Consider the following 18,810-nt stretch of genomic DNA (forward strand, 5'->3'; position numbering starts at 1 on the left):
TGACTCCACCCCACAGCAGGAGAGAAGTCATGTTGGGGAGGATGAAAGGCCATGGCTATACAGCCTGCAGCATGCTTTCAGCTGAACACTATTGCCCTGTATTGCAGTGCTCCATCTGCTCCTGTATCAGCCAAGTTTATCTTTAGATCTGAACATGGCAGCGCTGTATGGTGCTGCTATGAACCACTTCAGCTTGCACCCCAGCATTCCTGTAGTAGTTAGAATTGCTACTGAAGAAAACTTTGCCCAGGATAAAAATGTCTTCTTTCTTTCCCCTGCTCAAGTTTTTATTCAGCTTTTTACACAGGCAGAACTCCCACAACCTTCATATATCTGGTTATTTTTAATATATATATATATTAAAAAGCTGACTGTATTGGAGAGCAATGTTCCAATGTGCCACCTGTTTCAATAGCAATGCTGCAGCATTGGAGAGGATTACTGCAGAATGTTAAAGTCTCTTCCCACAAGTGAAAGCTTCATCTGCTTTGATTGAAAACCAAATTAGATCTTGAGACTCTGACCTTCTGACATCTTGTCATCTGTACGTTCAGAGACAGCGAGTGCGTGTGCAAGAGTGCCGGTGCCTCAATATAGAAGCAGGATCCAAACACCAGTGTGTGCATGTCATCTTGCTATTTGAATATGTAAATAAATGGGGCTATATATAGCTCTATATGTTATGTACATGTTAAGTGAAGGTGGCAGATACGACAGCTGAATAGCTTTGCTGTTTGTGAATGCTGGTAGAGGCTTCCTGCGTGCTCCCTACGTCTCTCGTGCCTGCTCCTATCCCTCTCAGCCTTCCTGCTGTCACATTTTTCAGGCCTCTGGAGAAGATGGTGTGTGGGGACAGGAGTTGTTAATATTCTGAGTCTGTGCTGAGTTGCTAGGCTACAGAGAAAAATGAACATTCAAGGAAAAGAGATGGTAAAAAGAAGAGGATCTGCTGAGCTGTTTGGAGATCCAGAAAGGTCTCTAGTCAGATGAAAGGGATCATTTTGGGGCAGGAAGGGTGTACATGCATGTGGGATGAAATGTGGGTAGTCCCTGCTGCCCTGGCACAAAGGGAGCCTGGGGCCAGCTCCAGCCAGAAAAATAGCAGAGGAGGGAGTAAAAGGCAAGACCCACTGGTGCCTTCTCCCAAGGTGTGCACAACTGGTCTCCTTCCTGCTGGCTGTGCCAGGCTGCAGTGGGTCACCAGGCTGTACCATGCCCTCTTATACATCCTTTGCCTCCTTATTACAGGGTGTGCTGAGCTCCCATCTGAGGCTGTAGTGAAGGGGGAAGCGAACCCAAAGCATATTCATTGCTCAAAGGATGGATCTCATCTCCCTTTTCCACTGCAGCAACCTGCTACCACAGGATCTCCTTTAACTCCAGGGTGACTGCAGGGGAAGGCAGCCCGTGGCTTGTATCCCTCTGTCCATCCCCTTTGATGCATTCCTAGGTGATAGATACACAAAGGATTGAGCCTTTTATCCATCAAGAGTTTGCAGCTAAGGTTCAAGGGAGTTTTTACAATACACAAGCTCTTGTCCAAGCCTAGTTTTCCCAAGTCCCAGTCTAGTTCCCTTTTCAGCTGCTTCCCCCCATAAACAAGCAGGTATGTCGCTGTACAGGCTGTGAGCCATCAAACCAACCAGGTGTCTTGTGTTCCACTCTTCTGGAAGGATGGCTTTGCCCTGTGCTCCTGTTCCTGTCTGCAAGATTTCTGTTCCCTCTCAATATTACTGGCTGTATCAGAACCCTCAGAAAAAATTAAACAGTGCCTTTGGGTATTTTTATTATCTGGATACTTTATTTACCGAGCTCACATGGGCTCCCTGCCAATAACTTTCAGCCAGCTCTGCAAATAGAGCTCCTTGGCTCCAGGACTGTTGGTCCTGCTACTGCAGAGAGCACTCACTCAGCGTGGACAGAGACTGCAGCTTGTTCTCTGCCATCCAGTTGGCCATGAAGTCAAAGTCTGCTTGTTTGTGGAGCTCCAAAGCCTGCTGAAATCTCCTTTTTCTTCAGGCATCCCTTAATAAGCTTGATTTGTTCAGCAGAATCAGGAGTGTTTCATACAGCTGCATTATGAAAGCCATTGTCAGTTAACTACACTGCACCCGTCCATCAGGTTTATGATCCTGCAGCCAAGGCTTGGGTTGCCAAAGTGGAAGGATGATGGAACAGGCCATATTGCTTGTACTGCTGCTCCTGTCAGCCTGGACTGCTTCCTTTGGCACTACCTTGGCATAACCAAGGGCAGACTAACCCATGGATGGAGGCAGAGTTAGATGAAATCTATGATGGTACATTGTCTGATCAGTACCCTTGACAGTAGAAATTGATTCCTACATGATGCTCCTGTACTTTTTGGTTGTCCCAGCATGCCTAGACAGTGCTGAGCTCTCACCACAGTTGAGGCAGCTGATTGCTGGCCCTTTAATGATAACTCAATCTCGCTGAATTTGTCAGCTTAGGGGTCATGGATACTGCCATGCAGAGTATTGGTAAGTAGAAGCAATCACCCCCAGATATAGAAGTGGGTCTCTGTGTGCAAGAGTCTCAGGGTTTTCGAGGGCAATAGTTTGCACCTGGTTTTCTTGGGCTGGTTGAAAAGCAGACCTTGTTTTTCAAACCACAGGGCTGCCATTCTCTACCCTTAGGAGACCAGTCTTGACCTAACTGAACCTTAATGCCAGGAATACTTTCTGCTTCTCTGCATTTCACCATCTCATCTGCTTACCCTCATCCTTCCTAGATGATCAAGTTTTGCTTTCTACAGGGAATAAACACCATCTTAACCTTTTGGTCAAGCCAATCTGTGCCAGCCTAGTTGAGGTGACTGTTCTGCCCAGGACATGTTAGTCATCTTACATCATCTAAAGGGTTTGTTTGCCTCTGGCTACCTCCTGGGAAATGACATCTTTGTGGTAGTTTTTGAACCTGGAAAATCAAACCTTCCTTCACTAAGTTAAAATGGTGTGTTTAAAGTACCGTGTGCCTTGATGTTGTTGCAGAGAGTCTCACAGTTACAGTGCTCAGCACTGTATATACAGCATTTTGTTCTGCCAAGTAAAGTAGTAACATTGCTTAATTCATCACAGAATTCCTTACCTATGCAGCCCCAGACTGTGCTGGTGGTCTTGACTGCCACAGGGGTTTACAAGTTCTATTTAATTTCTTTTCCTCAGGGTGGAAAAAAATCATTTCTGTTCATTACACCCTTGCCACTTGCTTAGAGATGTGGGCATCCCAAACTACAGCGTGGAGGCAAGCTAGCATCAGAGTCTGCTTTACAGGCAAAAGAAAACGAGGCATAGGTGTGAGTGCCCAAAGTTTCTTACAGAATTAGCACTGAATGAGCTGAAGTTGATACCCAGAGGTGTTTTCTAGAGTGCCTAATTCTAACGGGCTGCTAAGCCCCTTAAACTGCTTTAATTCTTCATTCCTCCAGCCTTCTTTATCTTGTGATCTCTACTAGTCAGTCTCTATGTGGAGGGCTGCAGAACCTCCCCTGCTTGGAGCAAAGTCTGACCAGGTAGGTAAAAACTCTCTAAGGATACATGCAGGGGCTGTGAAGCCCTTTGCACAGGTTTAGGGTGCATCTCTGGTCTTCCAGCATCACCTTGATGTAATCCAGCTTCCTTCCCCTGTGCTTCTGAGGGCTTTAGAAACTGATATCTTCACTAGTCACTGTTCAAATGTCTCACTCAAATTTAATTTACTCTAGTAGGCTAGTTGTTGCATGTTTAATTAAGTACAAAGCAATGATTAGAAACGTTTTTGAGCTGTAGTGTCTGTATATTAGATATGCCCATCTGTGTATGCACGAGTTCATGGGCAATACATGCAGTAAGGACAGTGCTAGGGAAGTAGGAGGAGATGAAGTAGGAGAAGTTGTGTGGGAAGGGAGGGGAAGAGGTGGAATGCTGGCACCAACATCATCCCATGGCTTGGAGGTGTGCAGAAGGCAGTTATAGAGAGTACCAGAGAAGTGCAGGCAAAGATGGCTCTTCTGAAAGCATCATGGTTTCCTATCATGGGTCAGCAGAAGCCTGTGGCAGCAAAATCTGTTTTAAATTACCAAGTCCTCCAAGCCAGAAAGCTTGTTGTAATGTAAGCATGCCCCTGAACTCCCTTTCCCAGCTATGCAATGCGTGATCATAATGCTTCTCTGAGACGCTACAGAGACAGTGCATCAATGCTGTGTGTCTCACACTGTGGCAATGGGTGACCTCGTGCATACCTAGAGAGAGGTTAAGGGGAGCAACAAAAGGGGCTAAGTTAACATTTTGACTTAAGTAAATATGGTAAGAGAGAGAAGAGATTTGGGAATTCTTGATGAAGCCGTTTGGAGAGGTCTGATGCACTAACAGAATGTAGGTGGAAGCAATGCACCTTTAAGGATGTCCAGGAGGGGGGAAAACCCATCTTGGGAACCATGTCATTCCTGAGACAGGCTTCACTTGAGAAAACATACATTGTACTTCTCTTGGAGGCAGAGGCCAGCTGCTGCCCTCTCTGCACTATCTCAAGCCAGTCATCCCTCTAACCTGCCCTTTTCCTGGAAGAAATGACATCTTTGGGGACTTGCTGCCTGAGAAACCTGTTTAAGTGAGGATCTTACTTGGTTTTAGCTGTCCTGGTACTATAATGAGACCTTACCAGTTCCCAGCCTAACTAGGATGAGAAGGTAGTTGTCATGGTTTAACCTCAGCTGACATCTAAGCACCATGCAGCTGCTCACTCGCTCCTCCTGCATCTCAGTGGGATGGGCAGGAGAAGTGGGAGAGGAAAAAAGTAGTAAAACTTGGGGACTGAGATAAGAAACAATGGATACAATAATAACATATGATTACAGTAATAAAATATCATAATTGTATTGAAAAGAGATAGAAATAAACCCAAGACAGACAAGTGGTGCCCAAAGCAGTGGCTGAGCAGGCGCTGAGCTGATGCCCCAGCAGCTCCCCCAGGTCACACACTGCCCCTGATGGCCCAGAGCATGGAACAGCCTGTGGCTGGCTGGGCTCAGCTCTCCTGGCCATGCTCCCTCCCAGCTTCTCGTGCCTCTCCTCACTGGCAGAGCACAGGAAACAAAAAAAATCCTTAACTCCAGCACTGCTTAGCTACAAGTAAAAGTCAGTGTGTTACTAACTTTATTCTCACACTAAATCCAGACCAGAGCCTGTGCCAGCTGCCAGGGATGAAATTAACTCTGTTCCAGCCAAAACCAGGCCAGGTATGCAGTAGCTCACAGATTTTATGCCTTAAGAATAGAAACTGCCTGACATTGTTTTCTGAGAGCTTGCCTGAGGAAGATGTCGTGCTGCAGGTGGTGATTTTGGGATTGCTGCCTGTAATACTGAACAAGGTTGCTGTTTTGCATGTGCTCATAGAGCAGGTGATACTTATCCCTGTGCCCACCAGTTCTGGCTTTCTCCTCTTGACCTCTGTTTCCAGCATGACTGGTGCTGTTAAGCAGATGCCTCCTGCTTAGACAGGGCATTGATGTATGGGCTCAGAAGTCTGAAAGCCCTGTCATGGCCAGATCAATGCCCTTTTTGCTCAGGCCCTAGCTAACTATGTCCTATATCTTTCACCTATCAGACCAGCATCAATCCAGGTGCTGCTGGGATAGGGCATGGCAGGAGAGAAATAGGGCAAGAAATGACACTTTACTTGCACACCTCTAGTTGTTGAAGATATAGCTGATACCTGCCCCAGTTTCTGGACATGCATTCAGCAATTAAACACATGCAAATTACTAGAAAAGTAGATCAGATCAGTGAGGGAAACATCTCAATGCAAAGTACTTCTCAGGTCCTGAAGAAAATGAGTTCAAGAGCACAAAGCCCTGCAGCACAGAAGGGCGTAGAGCATATCCCAGAAGCCAACTGTTCCTGTCCCCTTTTATTACTAGCAGAGATACTGCAGGTGGAAAGTGCCCTTCCTGATCCCCAAGTCAGTTCTGACATCTGCCTTTCCAAAAGCAGGGCAAATGGAAGGAAGCTGTGGCTTTCTCACCTGCTAAGCTGAAATGCAGGGAGAAGGGCAGGATCTAAAATAGTTGTCATTTTGTGTGTAACAGTAGTCATGAGGAACTTGAGGCTTGTAAATGTAACACTGGCTTGCACCAAAAAGGAAAGGAGAAGCAGCATTTTGGCAGAGTGCTCTCCCCATGAAAAGTACAAGAGCTCCTGCCTCTAAGCAAAGGTGAGAGTGTGAATAATGCTGTCTCAGAGCTGCAAAGACTGATGTTGGATGTTTATCTATGTCAGATTAACTGCTGCTCATTGAGGTCTGGGACCCATTGATTGGAGTCTGTAGAAATGGACAATCCCCTGTGAGAGCAAAGTAGTTTGTTAAACAAGCTTGCTGAGGAGAAACCATGGCTGTCTTGCTCTGTCCTTCATGAGTTCCCCTGTACCTTTCACACTGCTCCAGTTCTTTGCAATGGATTGAGGGCACATGCTGCCTCCTCCCCTTAAAAACAATTCCTCTTACTTCCTCAACCCCCTCCTTAAAATGAAACATACTTGAGGACTGCTTTGTCCTTTAATTTCTTTCCCAAGAATGATGGGAACAGGAGATGGTGTTTAATCATCAAAGAAGTTGAAGCCAGCAAACTGTTCATTAGTCTCTGGCAGTGGCAGCTTGGTTTTTAGTAAGTCAGATGTTCCATTTTTCTCCCTTTCTGGAGCATCTTGGCTTTCTTAATGTTCTTTTGTGATCTTGGACAAGGAGACTGTATGTCATTTGCTTATATGGGGAAGGACTTGTGTTTGGTCACTTCTCCAAGAGGAGGTGCTCTGTCAAAGTCAGGGGGGAAAGGAAACGGGGGCAAAAATGTCAAGCGGCACAGCTGGTGTTAGAGGCAGTTCCAAAACCTCCTTTATCCCTCATGCCAAAGTCATGAAGCAGCAAAAGGGCAGTGTGCACTCTCCCCTGCAGAAAAGCTCTTCCTTCCAGTACTTCACAAGTGCTTGGTGAAGCTCAACCTGCACTGGCAGCTTGGAATTGTCACCTTCACGTTCAAAGCCCCTCTGAAAGCTGAGTCATTTGTCATGCACAGAAATGGCCTGGACACAGGAGACATCCATGTTGCCAGAAATACTCTTCTGAGAAAGGAAAAAAAAATGCTCCTTTCACATACAGAAGTCCTTCCATTCCTAATCCTGGCTTCTGAGTCTAGTGTAGGTCCCAATGAGCATGCACGCTTCTGCCTCTGGGCAGGTTCAGTACTGAGGGCTCTATAGGTCACAGCACAAAGGAAAATGATCTGGCCCAACCTGTCTGTGATCTGCATCTCCCAGGAGCTGTGCTGAGGGCTTATGGAGAAGGCTGTCCATGAGGGATGCTTCTGGTGGCTTTCTGTTGGAAGATGGAGCTTCTGAATTGCAGTTGGTGGTTCTGCATCCTTGGGCTCTTCTTTCCTTAGTCTCTTTCCTTTTGTGACTTGGAAAGCATTTTCCACATTAATTCCTAGACCTCCCAAAATACCATAAAGCTCCTGACTTCATGCTTTTGTAACAGCAAATTCCATGGGCTCTGTGAAAGGTTATTTCCATCACCTCTTCATGAGTCAATTCTTGCACAACAGCCCAATGCAGAACGGCAGAAACTATCACCATAAGGCTCTATTCTGTGTTTTAACCTGTGCAACCTCCCCCCACTTGCGACTTTCTACCTCCACTAGAACCTTTCTTCTACTTTTGAGAGTGAGGGTGGATATTTGTGTTCTGCTCTGTAGCCACAAAGTGTCTACAAGAAGGTGGGACCCTGTAAGCTTGAGTAGTGTCGGGTTATGATTATTTACTGACTTCACACAAGGGAAACAGAAAAGAGTGAGACTGATCTGTGCTTGTTTTAAAGTGATGTAAGTACAGTGAAGAGCTAAACTGTGGAACTCACTACCACAAGATTGCAGATGCCAAAGGCTGAATATTCAGAGAGATAAGACAAACTCTCAGAACAGAAACTGAGTATCTTCAATTAAGAAGGTATCAGCTCTGTCTCTGGAGATCCTTAAGCCTCAAATAGCTGGAGAACTAAGTATCACAAACCCTGTTCTGATTATATCCCTCCCTGCTATTCTATTTACTGTTACTGAAGGCAGGATACTAATGTAGAAAGGCTTAGCCTGACACAAGTGTGTTCAAAATCAGCACAAGCACACTTGCAAGGAAAACACTTGGGACAACACCATGTCTATGTTCTGTGTGCTGACATAAGACTGCACAGGAAAACAACAGCTCTTCTGGAGGAAGAAGGGCTCCTTAATTTTGGACCATTCTCTCACTGCAGTGAGCAGAAAGGGACACAAGATGCCACCCTCCAAATGAGCATCCTCAAGCCCAGGGACTCTAATAATGTGTCACCACATACAAGAGAGAAGTACCTTGGTTGGCTTCCCAGTTAAAGACTGAAGCTGCTCTCTGCAGAGTTCTGCCCTTGTTGCTGGGATGCCTCAACTCATCCTGCTCTGCCCCTTGCTGTTCTTTGATCTGTAGACAAGGAAGTTCAGGTTCCCACCCTGAACTGGTTTCTGAAAGTGTTGTGTCTCTTGGTGGTTTGGGTGCATCCCTGCACACTGCTGGCAGGAGGCTGGCCCAAAAGCAACTGGCCACATGCCTGTGTCCTCACCTGGGTTGTGGAGGCTTAAGATAGCATCACCTACCCCCAAATGCTCCAGCTTCCTCTTGCCCTCCAGTTTGTCAGTGCTCCAGTGGCACCCAACCTGTGCTCTCAGCACCAGGAGTGACCCACTCTTCTGTTTCAGTCCAGCTTGCTGGGCCCACATGTCCTCTCACTGACTTGGCTTCCTTAAACTTTGCCTTCCTCTGCACAAGTGGCTCAGTTCCCATCAGATATGGCATCCTTCTCCTGGGACACTCCCTCTTCAGGGGGCAGCTTTGTTCTCCTGTGACCAGGGGACTCATTGCTGCTCCCAGACTGTACAGAGTCAGCACACGTGGTGGAGAAGGGTCTGGGGATGGTCCATGTCTGCTTGCTAAGGATAGGTGAGCACTGCAGTCCCAAAGGGGCTCTGTGAGATGGAGGCTTGTGTATAGATACTAATAGAACTGTCTGGAATATGAGCCAGTGGAAATTCCTTCTTGATTTCATATTAATAGTGCCAGCTCATTTCCCTTTTATTCTGTACCTCAGCTGCTCTTCCCTTAGGTTTATCTTCCCTGTCCTCTGAGGAACTGGGGAATCCCTGTGCCTGCTTGACTGAATTTGTTGCCTCTGTGTCCCTGCAGGAAATACCTTTCTCCATCCATGTCAACATTGCAATATTTGACCCTTCAGTCCTCTTACATCATCTTTGGTTTGAAGTCTCTACTGAGTTTCAGGAAAGGCTGTAATTATCAATCTTTTCTTGTCTGGAGATGGATGCTAGCTGCCCTGTCCTCAGTAGCTGGTAGGATGCACTACTTCAGCACATGAAGCCCCCAAGAAAGCTCCTCTTCCTTCTCTGGGGCTTTTGTGGGCCTCTAAGGGAGCTGTCCTCCCTCCTTGCAGGCACATTGTGAGTGTCTGCTGCCTCCAGCTGTTATCTCACCTCTGTTCTCTGTGCCTCCAGGAGGAGAGAAGGAAGAGCAAAGCCTTTGTGAAGCCCAGGAGGAAAGGGGGTGGCCAGGACTGGCAGCTTACAAGAAGCTGCTCTGCAAGCAGACTGAATGGAAGCATGTGGAGGGGAAATCTCATGGGGATGGTCATGCAGGCCCAGGGGCCACATGTCCCTGTGAGGATCTTGCACACAGCTGGGCCATAAGGCCTGTCTGGCAAGGCAAAAAGCAGCATGGAGCACTGTGGCAAATGACAGGGCTGGGAGCAGCAGTGGAGCTGTGCAGCTTGTGAGCTACTGAATAACAGGCTTCTGGGACAAGCCCAGGATCTGGCCACCACTGAGCTAGCAGAGGTGGAGGAGAAAGGAGTAGCTTGTTTAGAAACACACACGCTCTTTTGGCACATGGGGCACGTGATTTGTAAGCCAGTGAATCACAGAATCATTTTGGTTGATAAAGAGCTTTAAGATCATCAAGTCCAAGCCCTTCCCTCACCCTGCCAAGCTCAGCACTACCCCACTGCCCTCAGCACCTCAGCCCCATGGCTTTGGGATCCCTCCAGGGCTGGGCACTCCCCCAGCTCCCTGTGCAGCCTGGCACAGGGGCTCACACCCCTCTCAGGGAAAATGTTCTTCTTCAGCTCCAATCTCAACCTCCCCTGGGGCAACTTGAGGCCATTTCTTCTTGTCCTGTCATTCATTACTTGGGAGAAGAGAGCAATACTCATCTTGCTACAACCTCCTGGCAGGGAGCTACAGAGAGTGCTCCTGTTCCCCCTCAGCCTCCTTTTCTCCAGACTAAACACCCTAAGCTGCTCCCCATCACACTTGTGCTCCAGATCCTTCACTAACTTCATTGTCTATCTCTGGACATCCTCCGGCCCCTCAGTATCTTTCTTGTAGTAAGGGGCCCAGAACTGAGCACAGTGTTTGAGGTGCAGACTCACCAGTGCCCAGCACAGGGGGACAATCCCCTCCTTGGCCCTGCTACTCACACTGGTGGAGCTCAGAAGGGCTCATCCGAGTCTGGAACAGGCTTTGCCCTCACCAGCACTGTTGACTGCAGCGTTTCAGTTTCCTGCAGCTGGATGCTGGTTGGGGTAGTACAGGCTGTCATGGCTAGTTTACATGTGTTTGGTTTTGAAGCTCTTCATTGAGTTTGGTAAATGAACCAACTTTATATCTGCTGATGGCACTGGGAAACCCAGCTTGTGTTCTGTCTGTGCCATCAGTAGGCTTGTGAATGTCACTGGTTACTGCAAGGTTTGGGAAAGCCTCACATTAGCCTGATGACAAATAAAACCCCACAAGAAAGGGATTATCATTCGAGACTTAGAGGAAAATCAGGCTCATTACTTTTGATTCCTGAGCTTATGAACCACTGCATGCCTTGGCTCCATCTGGCCACTCTGTTTCTGCAGAACGATGTCACCCCTGGTCATTGTTTTAGATGCCTCTGGAAGGAAGGCTGTGATTAAGGTCTCATCAGCTCTGGAGCCCGGCCAGATGGTGATGCTAAGGTGTCATTGGGTACTGTTTAATTGCCTGGGGTATAAAGGGGAAGGCAAGCTTGCTGCTTTCCCTCCTGAGTGCTAATCCCTCTCACTCCCTGTAATGGACCATACCAGTGTTTCCTCCAACTCCCTGCCCTGTGCCCTGCCTGATCCCAGAGGCAAAGCATCCCTCTTCCCTATCACTAGATGCTGTGCCCACTAGGATGTCTTCCCAGACCAGGCTGGCTTCTGTGCTCTTTTCCTTGTGCTCAGAAATTCTGCCCACTGTCAGGAGAACGAGAAGTGACACAGGAATCTGCAGAGAGGCAGCCTGAGAGAGACCTCAGGTAGTAGATGAATCATGAATGTCAAGTTCTCCAGACTTCCATGACACTGCCCAAAGAAATCTGTTGTGCCAAGAAGCCAGGGAAGTCTGGAGAGCAGAGCTCAGCCCAGAGCTATAGGGCTGGGTAGTTTTGCCCATAAAGGTCTCTCTGCACCTGAAGAACATCATCAGCCTGCTGTAGGCTAGGGTGTAGGCTTTTATCTCTGCACCCTTCTGAGTTTGCTCCCATCAATCCTTGAAATGCAGAAGATGTGTTCAGAAGGTGTATCTTTTAGGTGCTGACGACTGTTCACTTTGCAGGCAGCTTGCCCTTTTTGTCTTCTGGAGATCAGTGCCACCTCCTGCCTGCTGCTGCTTAAAGGCTGGCAGGAGCCTGTGGTGACAGCAGGGTGGCCTGGTTGGGGGTGAGGTGTTGCAGGGCTCTGTCAAAGATCAGGAAAATGCAGGTCAGTGAAGCAGCTTGTCAAGATGTGCAGGTGGAGCTCTCAAAGGGGGAGAACGGGAATGGTGCCTCTGCCAGTTTCCCACAGGCAGGGGAATAGTTTGTTACCAAGAAGGATAAGAGGCTCCAGAAACCCAGGCACTCTGCTCCTCTGTGCTTGTGTTGGGATGCAGGTTCAAACACCTTGGGAGGGGGAGCAGGGAGAACATTTGCCTTTGCAAGGTCTTGACCAAAATGAAAACGTTTCTGCCCCCTGAAGAGACAGACTGTGAGGCTTCTGAGGCAGGAGTTTATCAGTCCTTCAAAAAGCAAAGCAAAACACTTTCTTGGCCAGAAAGCTGTCACTGTGTTTTTGTTCTTTTCAATATCACACAGAAAGTGACAGATAGAGCTTTTGTATCCAGTCTACACCACAGATTTACTCCGTGACCTTTCGGATATGCATGTGGGCCTCGATTTCTGAATCATGGTTAGAGACCTGAAAGCTGGCATACCCATCATGTGGGATTATTTGAGCTTGTTACAGAGGTGTTAATCAAACCTGGCTCTGAGTGAAGTCAGTGGGAGAAGACAGTCAGGCAGGATGCCTCTGTGCTCAGCCCAGATGTTGGTGCATGAGCAAGGTCCTGACCAGCCCCTTGCACAGGGCTGGAATTTGCAGGGCAGAAACACCCACCACACAAACCTGTGTCCAAGAGGAATCCAGTGGCACTGTAGGTATCTCCTGGGGAAGGGACAGTGTGCCTCTGGCCTCATCTGTTCTAAATCATTTGCATGCACTTACAACAATACTTTTTGTTTAAGGACTTGAGAAAAGTCACTGACTTCTGTAAGGCCACAGCCAGCAAGACTTGTGCCTGCTTCCTAACCAACATCTTGTTAATGTAACGCTAGCTGCTTTACCCCCAAAGATCTTGACTCCTAGACAATTTATGACCTGTGATTGGTGAGTGCCAGACCTCTTCCTGTACTCATTTACCTGAGAAGAAACAATTGTTCTCCTAGTATGATGCTCTGAACAAGCTGTTGTGGGGCCTGTGGAACTCCTCTGGACATGCTGTTACTGTCCAGCAGCTATGGTTTCTGCAGAGCTACAGCTGTGGGCCACCACACAACTTTCCCTGCAGGAGATATTTATGATATTGTGCTAGCTAGAGATGGTTAGGGAACTGCCCCTTTCCCAGTGGATCATGCTCCACCAGTGACAGATTTTCTCCACATATGTCCCTTCCTGAGAATCACAATGAACATCCAACTTAGCTCATGTAGCAAGGCGAGTTCTAATAGCTTGTCACGGCTGGCCTGGCTTGACTTTGAAACCTTGGCCTCGAGGTGACATTCTCCATGTGCCCTTGGGAGTCTCCTGAGCTTCTGCTCAAAATAAAATTGGTATTTACCTACTACCACAAGCATTGGCTGAGCTGACTGCTTTGTGTCCAGACACCTTTACATGACTTAACTGGGAGATCGGTCCTTGAAGCCTTTGGCATGATGTAGCCCACATTTGGTTGACATCCTTTAGTACTGTTACAGTCCTAACTAATACTAGTTTTGCAGCCAAACTCAAGTAAGCCAGGACAGCATGAGTGGGACTCGATTTTGTGTGGTTGGAGTCACTTGATGTCATTTTGTCCCCTACAAAGCTCAAGTTGGTTTCCGTTTTCTCAGAACAAAGCACAGTCCCCCCAGCTGGTGAAGGTGTGGACACAAATATTTGGATGCCAAGATATCTGGAGACCCATCAAAGGTCTCAGCAGTGACAGAAGTGAGGGACTGAGCTACATTCCTAACGTGGGGCCAGGCTGATGTTTGCCTGTTTCTCTCCCAGGACTACACCATCACCATGTACTTCCAGCAGAGCTGGCGGGACAAACGCCTGGCGTATAACGACCTTCCTCTCAACCTGACTCTGGACAACCGGGTGGCTGACCAGTTGTGGCTGCCTGACACCTATTTCCTGAATGACAAGAAGTCCTTTCTGCATGGGGTGACGGTGAAGAATCGCATGATTCGGCTGCATCCCGATGGGACCGTCCTGTACGGCCTGAGGTAAGTCTATGGGAAATCGCTGTCGGTTGTGGCTGACATCTCATCCAAACCTCTCCCTTTTCCAAAGATACCCTGGGAATGCAAGGACCCAGAAGCCCAAAACGTACTCAAGTGTTGCACAATCTGTTCTGTCTCCGAGCTGATTGTTTCCTTGAGGCCTGTTGGAGATGGGGATAGTCTGCTCTGAGCGTTTCAGGCCACTGTCACTCACGTTGCATAACACTCCCTTTTGAAAGGCTCATTTTCAGTTGCTTATCATTTTCTGCAAGTTTGGCCTACAGAGATGAGGCTTTGTTACTCTCATATCTAAGGCTGAATTTCTCTACCATTTGAGTCCAACCCCTTTAGTCACTTTTGGGTATGATATAGGAGATATGTCTTTGCACAGTTAAAAAAACCCCATCTCTTTACCAGAGCAATTCTCATGATTGAGCCTTGAAAGTTGGTACCTAGTAGGGGAACAATCCTCTGGGAGGTGGCTTTTTGTGGTGCCTGGAATAAATTAACATAGGCAAGACCAAAGCCTTTGAAAGTTTTGTGTTTGTGTGTGGTGGAGGTGGCCAGGTTGGTCTTGCTGTAACATCTGGATACATGGAGAGGCCAGGGTAGGTAAGAAAGTTAAATGGAGAGAGTTTGCAGCTGTATGCACGAGTGCAGGTTTTGGTTGCTGTAGGTGAAATCCAGACAATGATTTTCCCATCTCTGGATTAGTCTGCTTTGAGCTTTTCTCCTACTTGGGGTTTTTTGTGGTTTCTTTTTTTTCCTTTTTGACTATCAAAATGCACATCTGGCTTTTCAGACCTGCCTCCACATTCCAAATGATTGTGATATAGCAGCTCTGGGCTTACGTCCCAGTGCAGCAAAGGGGGAGGAGAGACCTTTCTCCTCCAAAGAGGGTACACCCACTCTTCCCATTTACAGTGTCAGCTCTTCTACTGCTTCATATTTTGTGGCAAAGTCTCACTTCTTATGGATTTTTACCTCCTCCTTAAGTAGCAGGGCTCTTTTGGGAAAGGTGAAGCTGGCTGTAGGCACAGCAAAGCAAGAGGCTGCCCAGAGCATCCTCCTGCCAGGGCAGCAAGGGGACTGTGCCCTGTGCTTTCCCTATGGCAGAGCCCTGGGAAGCCAAATCAGCAGCAGCTGCTGCTGGTGCTGAGGGACAGGCTGGAGTAAGTGTGGTGATGTATGTACTACTTTTCCCCTCCAGTTAGTGGATGCCTTTTGCTTCAGGCTCAAAGATAGCAAAAGGTGCATCTTTGTGACTCTGTCCCAATTTTGCCTCTCCTTTCCTGGGACAGGTACATTGGGCTAGTGCTGTTTGGCTGATACTGCCAGAGAGCCCTGAGCCAGCTTTTCCTGACCCACCAGAGAGACTGCAGCCTTCCCACAGCTGACTACCCCAAACTGTCTCATTGTGCTAAAATGAGAGGGAAAACTAAGCAAGAAGATGCTTTGGGGTAGGCAGGAGCATAAATTCAGCCTGTTGGGCAGAAGAGGGGGAAGAGTACTGTTGAGCTCAGGCTGCTCTTTGCTGCTGAGCCAGCCCACCTGAGCATAGAGCTGCCTCCCCCAAGCTGGTGGGAAATCTTTGCACACACCTGCACAGCACAAGAAGAAGAAGAAGAAATGCTAGTGTATTTTTGTCAGCTACCATTTAGTCAAATAACGAGCAGCACGAACCCTGCAGCACTAGTGACAGGCAGTGGAAGTCCTTAGAGGGTCTAAGCTTGGGCTGGCTCGGACTGGGAGTCAGTGCAAGCATCTCCTGCACTGTCCCTTCCCTTCTTCTCCCATGGGGCCCAGCAGTGTGGGGAAGGGAGCTCAGCTCCTTTGCATGCCCTGTGTAAATGGGTGACCTGAGGCAAATTGCATCCAGGCCAAAAGAAAGAAAGTGACAGCTGTTTGCCCTTGTTATTTCCAGGGCTGTAGTAAGAGCTGCCTGTGTTGTTTTAACTTTTGGCTGGTTTTCCTGCAGGCTGCTCTTTTCCCCCTGGAGAGAATGACAACTGCAAACCCAAAGCACCGAGCAACTGAAGCTCCTCTTCCTGAGCTGTCCCTCCTGTCAGGGTGTCTGCCTTTTCTTATCCTGAAAGCACTGGGCTTTTGGGGGACAAGCCAGGTGCCCTGAATGCTTGAAATCCCTTCAGCTTGTTTCATAGTGGAATGGACAATGGTTTCTTTGGGGTTGCTTTTTGTACTGGCTCCTGCACCTGTGGTTTTTGCTGACAGCAGAAGTACTCAGGACCAGTTTTGCAGGTGCAAATAAGTGTGATTGTATTCAAAAATACACAGCCACGTGCACAGCAGGTGTAAGCAAGGAAGAAAACAGTCATTGACTATTTACCTGTGTTCCCTTTATCTGTGTAAAAATGCACTCCTGCTTGTCCTACAAGGAGGAAGAATAGAGTGGGTATTTTAAAGCCTGTCCTTGTCTTGTCCTGCATTCTTTGGAAGAATCCCTAGAATGGAGTGGCCCTGATGGAAGGCCAAAGGAGGCCATTTCTCTTTCTTTTCTCTTTGTTAGCCTGTCTGCTTTTCCCTGAGCAAGATCCCACAGCTCCGCTCCTTCTCCTGCTACCTTCTCGCTGGTCTCTTCCCCCTCCTTTGAGCTGATCCTGTAGCAAAGTGACTCAATCATGCTATTTGTGGCACAACAGTCACTTTTCTTTCCAGCAGCCTCTGATGTCAGATACCAGGGCGGATGACACCCTGCCAGGTCCCTGCCTTCAGCAAGTGTTCAAGGGACCGGCAGGATAGGGCTCAGATGCTGGATCAGACCCCAAGGTCCAAGTTAGCTCCCATAGAATCATAGAATGGTAGGGTTGGAAGTGACCTTTTGAGATCATCTAGTCCAACCTCCCTGCAGAAGCAGGTTCAATGGGTATTTTGTTTTTGACTTGAGCAAGAACTTGTTCTCAGGCTTCAGATGACTTTTTTGCACGAGTAAATGAAGCCCCCTTTAGTCCTCTGCTCCTCTCATTGTGAAAGCTGTGTGTCAGAAAAGCAGATGCTTGTTTTGGATAGAAGTAGCAAATTAATGGATGGAGGGAGTACAGCTACATCTTAGGAAAGTGTTCCATACAAAAGCTTACTCCAAAATGTATACCCACCAGGCTTAGATTAAAAGCTGGTTGCCAGGTCTCCAACAAAAGGAATGCACAAACAGGAGCAGGCTGAGCTGGGGTGTTGATGCTGGGCTGCTGATGCTGGACTGCTGATGCTGGGCTGCTGATGCTGGGCTGCTGATGCTGGGGTGTTGATGCTGGGGTGTTGATGCTGGGCTGCTGTGGGGCTGGGCTGCTGTGGGGCTGGGCTGCTGTGGGGCTGGGCTGCTGTGGGGCTGGGCTCTGGACTGGTGGTCTCTACTCCCTTTCCCAATGAATTAGGAGATGGCATCAGTCCCAGGAAGGCCTGGTGCTTATATCCAGCCCTGAGGGACAGGGTTTTTAGGAGGTGTAACTTGGCATAATGGTGCCTGAACTGGCCTGGCCCCAAAAACCTTGCAGTGCTTGTGAAGCACAGGAGAGCTGGTTGCCTGTGGCATACAGCAAGAAAGCCCTAAAATGGTGTGGAAAGCCTGCAATGTGAGGGGAAGCTTCAAGGAGCTACCCACAAAGAAAAAGCAACCAAACTACTTTAGGTGGTCCTACTCTAGCAGGGGGTTGCAATCTTTCAAGGTCCCTTCCAACCCTTAAGAATCTGTGATTGTGTAGAGGAGAGAGACAGATAAGATAGTGAGGAAGAGCTGGATGGCACTGGCTGAATTCAAGATATTTTCCCCCTTAATGGCTTTCTGTCAGCAATTGCATTGGATTCATCCAACTTTAAACAAAAATTAGGGCAAATTTTTTCACTGAAGAGGCAGCAGCATTTCAGAGGAGGCTGATGTTTCACTCCTCATTTTATGTAGAGAATTTTTCACTTATGTCAATATTTCCCTCACTATTTCAGGCTGCTTTATTACTGCCACTGATGGTCTGAATAACACAGAGAATCATCAAAAGCTTTCCCTGGACCTCCAGGGACTGACTAAGTCCAGCCCATTGAGCTTTTACATTGTCAACACATACAAGGTATACATCACGGTCTGAGGTTTTTATTTCCTTTGCTAGACCGTGTAGCATCCATTTTGTAGTGAGGCAAGTTGACACTTGTCAAATGCTGGTGTCATCAGGATTTTGTGATCTTGTTTTTCAGAGCCCTAAAAATAGCAACAACCGTAACAACGCCGAAACTCTCGTCGTTTGAAATCCTGTTCGAAAGCAGCTTTTAAATACCCCACTCAGGGAAATGGTGAAGCCATTTGGTTTCATTCTAATTAGGGACAAAAACGAGCTTCCAGTAAAAACAGGTGCTTTGAGGAGCCTGGAGTGCAGCCCTGAGCTCACCAGGGTGAAGCAGCGAGGAGTCGGGTGGCCAGCGAGCGAGATGCAACGCCTGGCTGGCCAGGAGCCCAGGCAGTGTAAACTGAGCAACTGCAAAACTGCAGAGGAATTTGATGACAGAGAAGAAAACCCTGTGCAGGGAGAGAGAGGGATCTCCTCTTGCCAAGGTGGTAGTGGTGCTGTGTGTGTGTGTATTGTGGGGTTTGTTTAATCCTGTCTGGGATAGTCACTGCAGCGAGGTGTGTTTTGGAGATGAGGTGGTTTGGATGGGTGCAAAGGTGCCCAGGCACAGAGGGGCTCTGAGCCCAGTGAGTTCTCTCCAAGGGAAATAAACCCCTGCTATCCCCATCAGTGTAAATACCTGCTCAGTGAATGCTTAAAGCAAAGGGGAGAGAATTGTTGTACTTCAGAAGCTCAAGATTTGCAGCTTTAAGCTGAGAAAAGAGCATCTACTGGATGTGTCTGCTTTGGCAGCACTTCGTTTCTGCTTTTCACAGGGTAAGTTCCATCAGTCACCTGCTCCCTGCAAG

The 18,810-nt window shown here is 47.9% G+C and overlaps 1 protein-coding gene across 2 annotated transcripts in view; it reads left to right on the plus strand.

Moving 5' to 3' along the window:
• The window catches only part of GABRQ (gamma-aminobutyric acid type A receptor subunit theta), a 72,354-nt gene that overhangs the window by 35,626 nt on the left and 17,918 nt on the right, over positions 1–18,810 (plus strand). For both annotated transcript variants that reach the window (XM_062006580.1, XM_062006581.1), the window contains exon 4: positions 13,675–13,895. In XM_062006580.1, coding sequence (XP_061862564.1) covers positions 13,675–13,895 — 221 coding nt within the window. The remainder of the gene's footprint in view (positions 1–13,674; positions 13,896–18,810) is intronic.

Source organism: Colius striatus, chromosome 13, assembly GCF_028858725.1.
Source record: "Colius striatus isolate bColStr4 chromosome 13, bColStr4.1.hap1, whole genome shotgun sequence".
NCBI classification, from domain to species: Eukaryota; Metazoa; Chordata; class Aves; order Coliiformes; family Coliidae; genus Colius; species Colius striatus.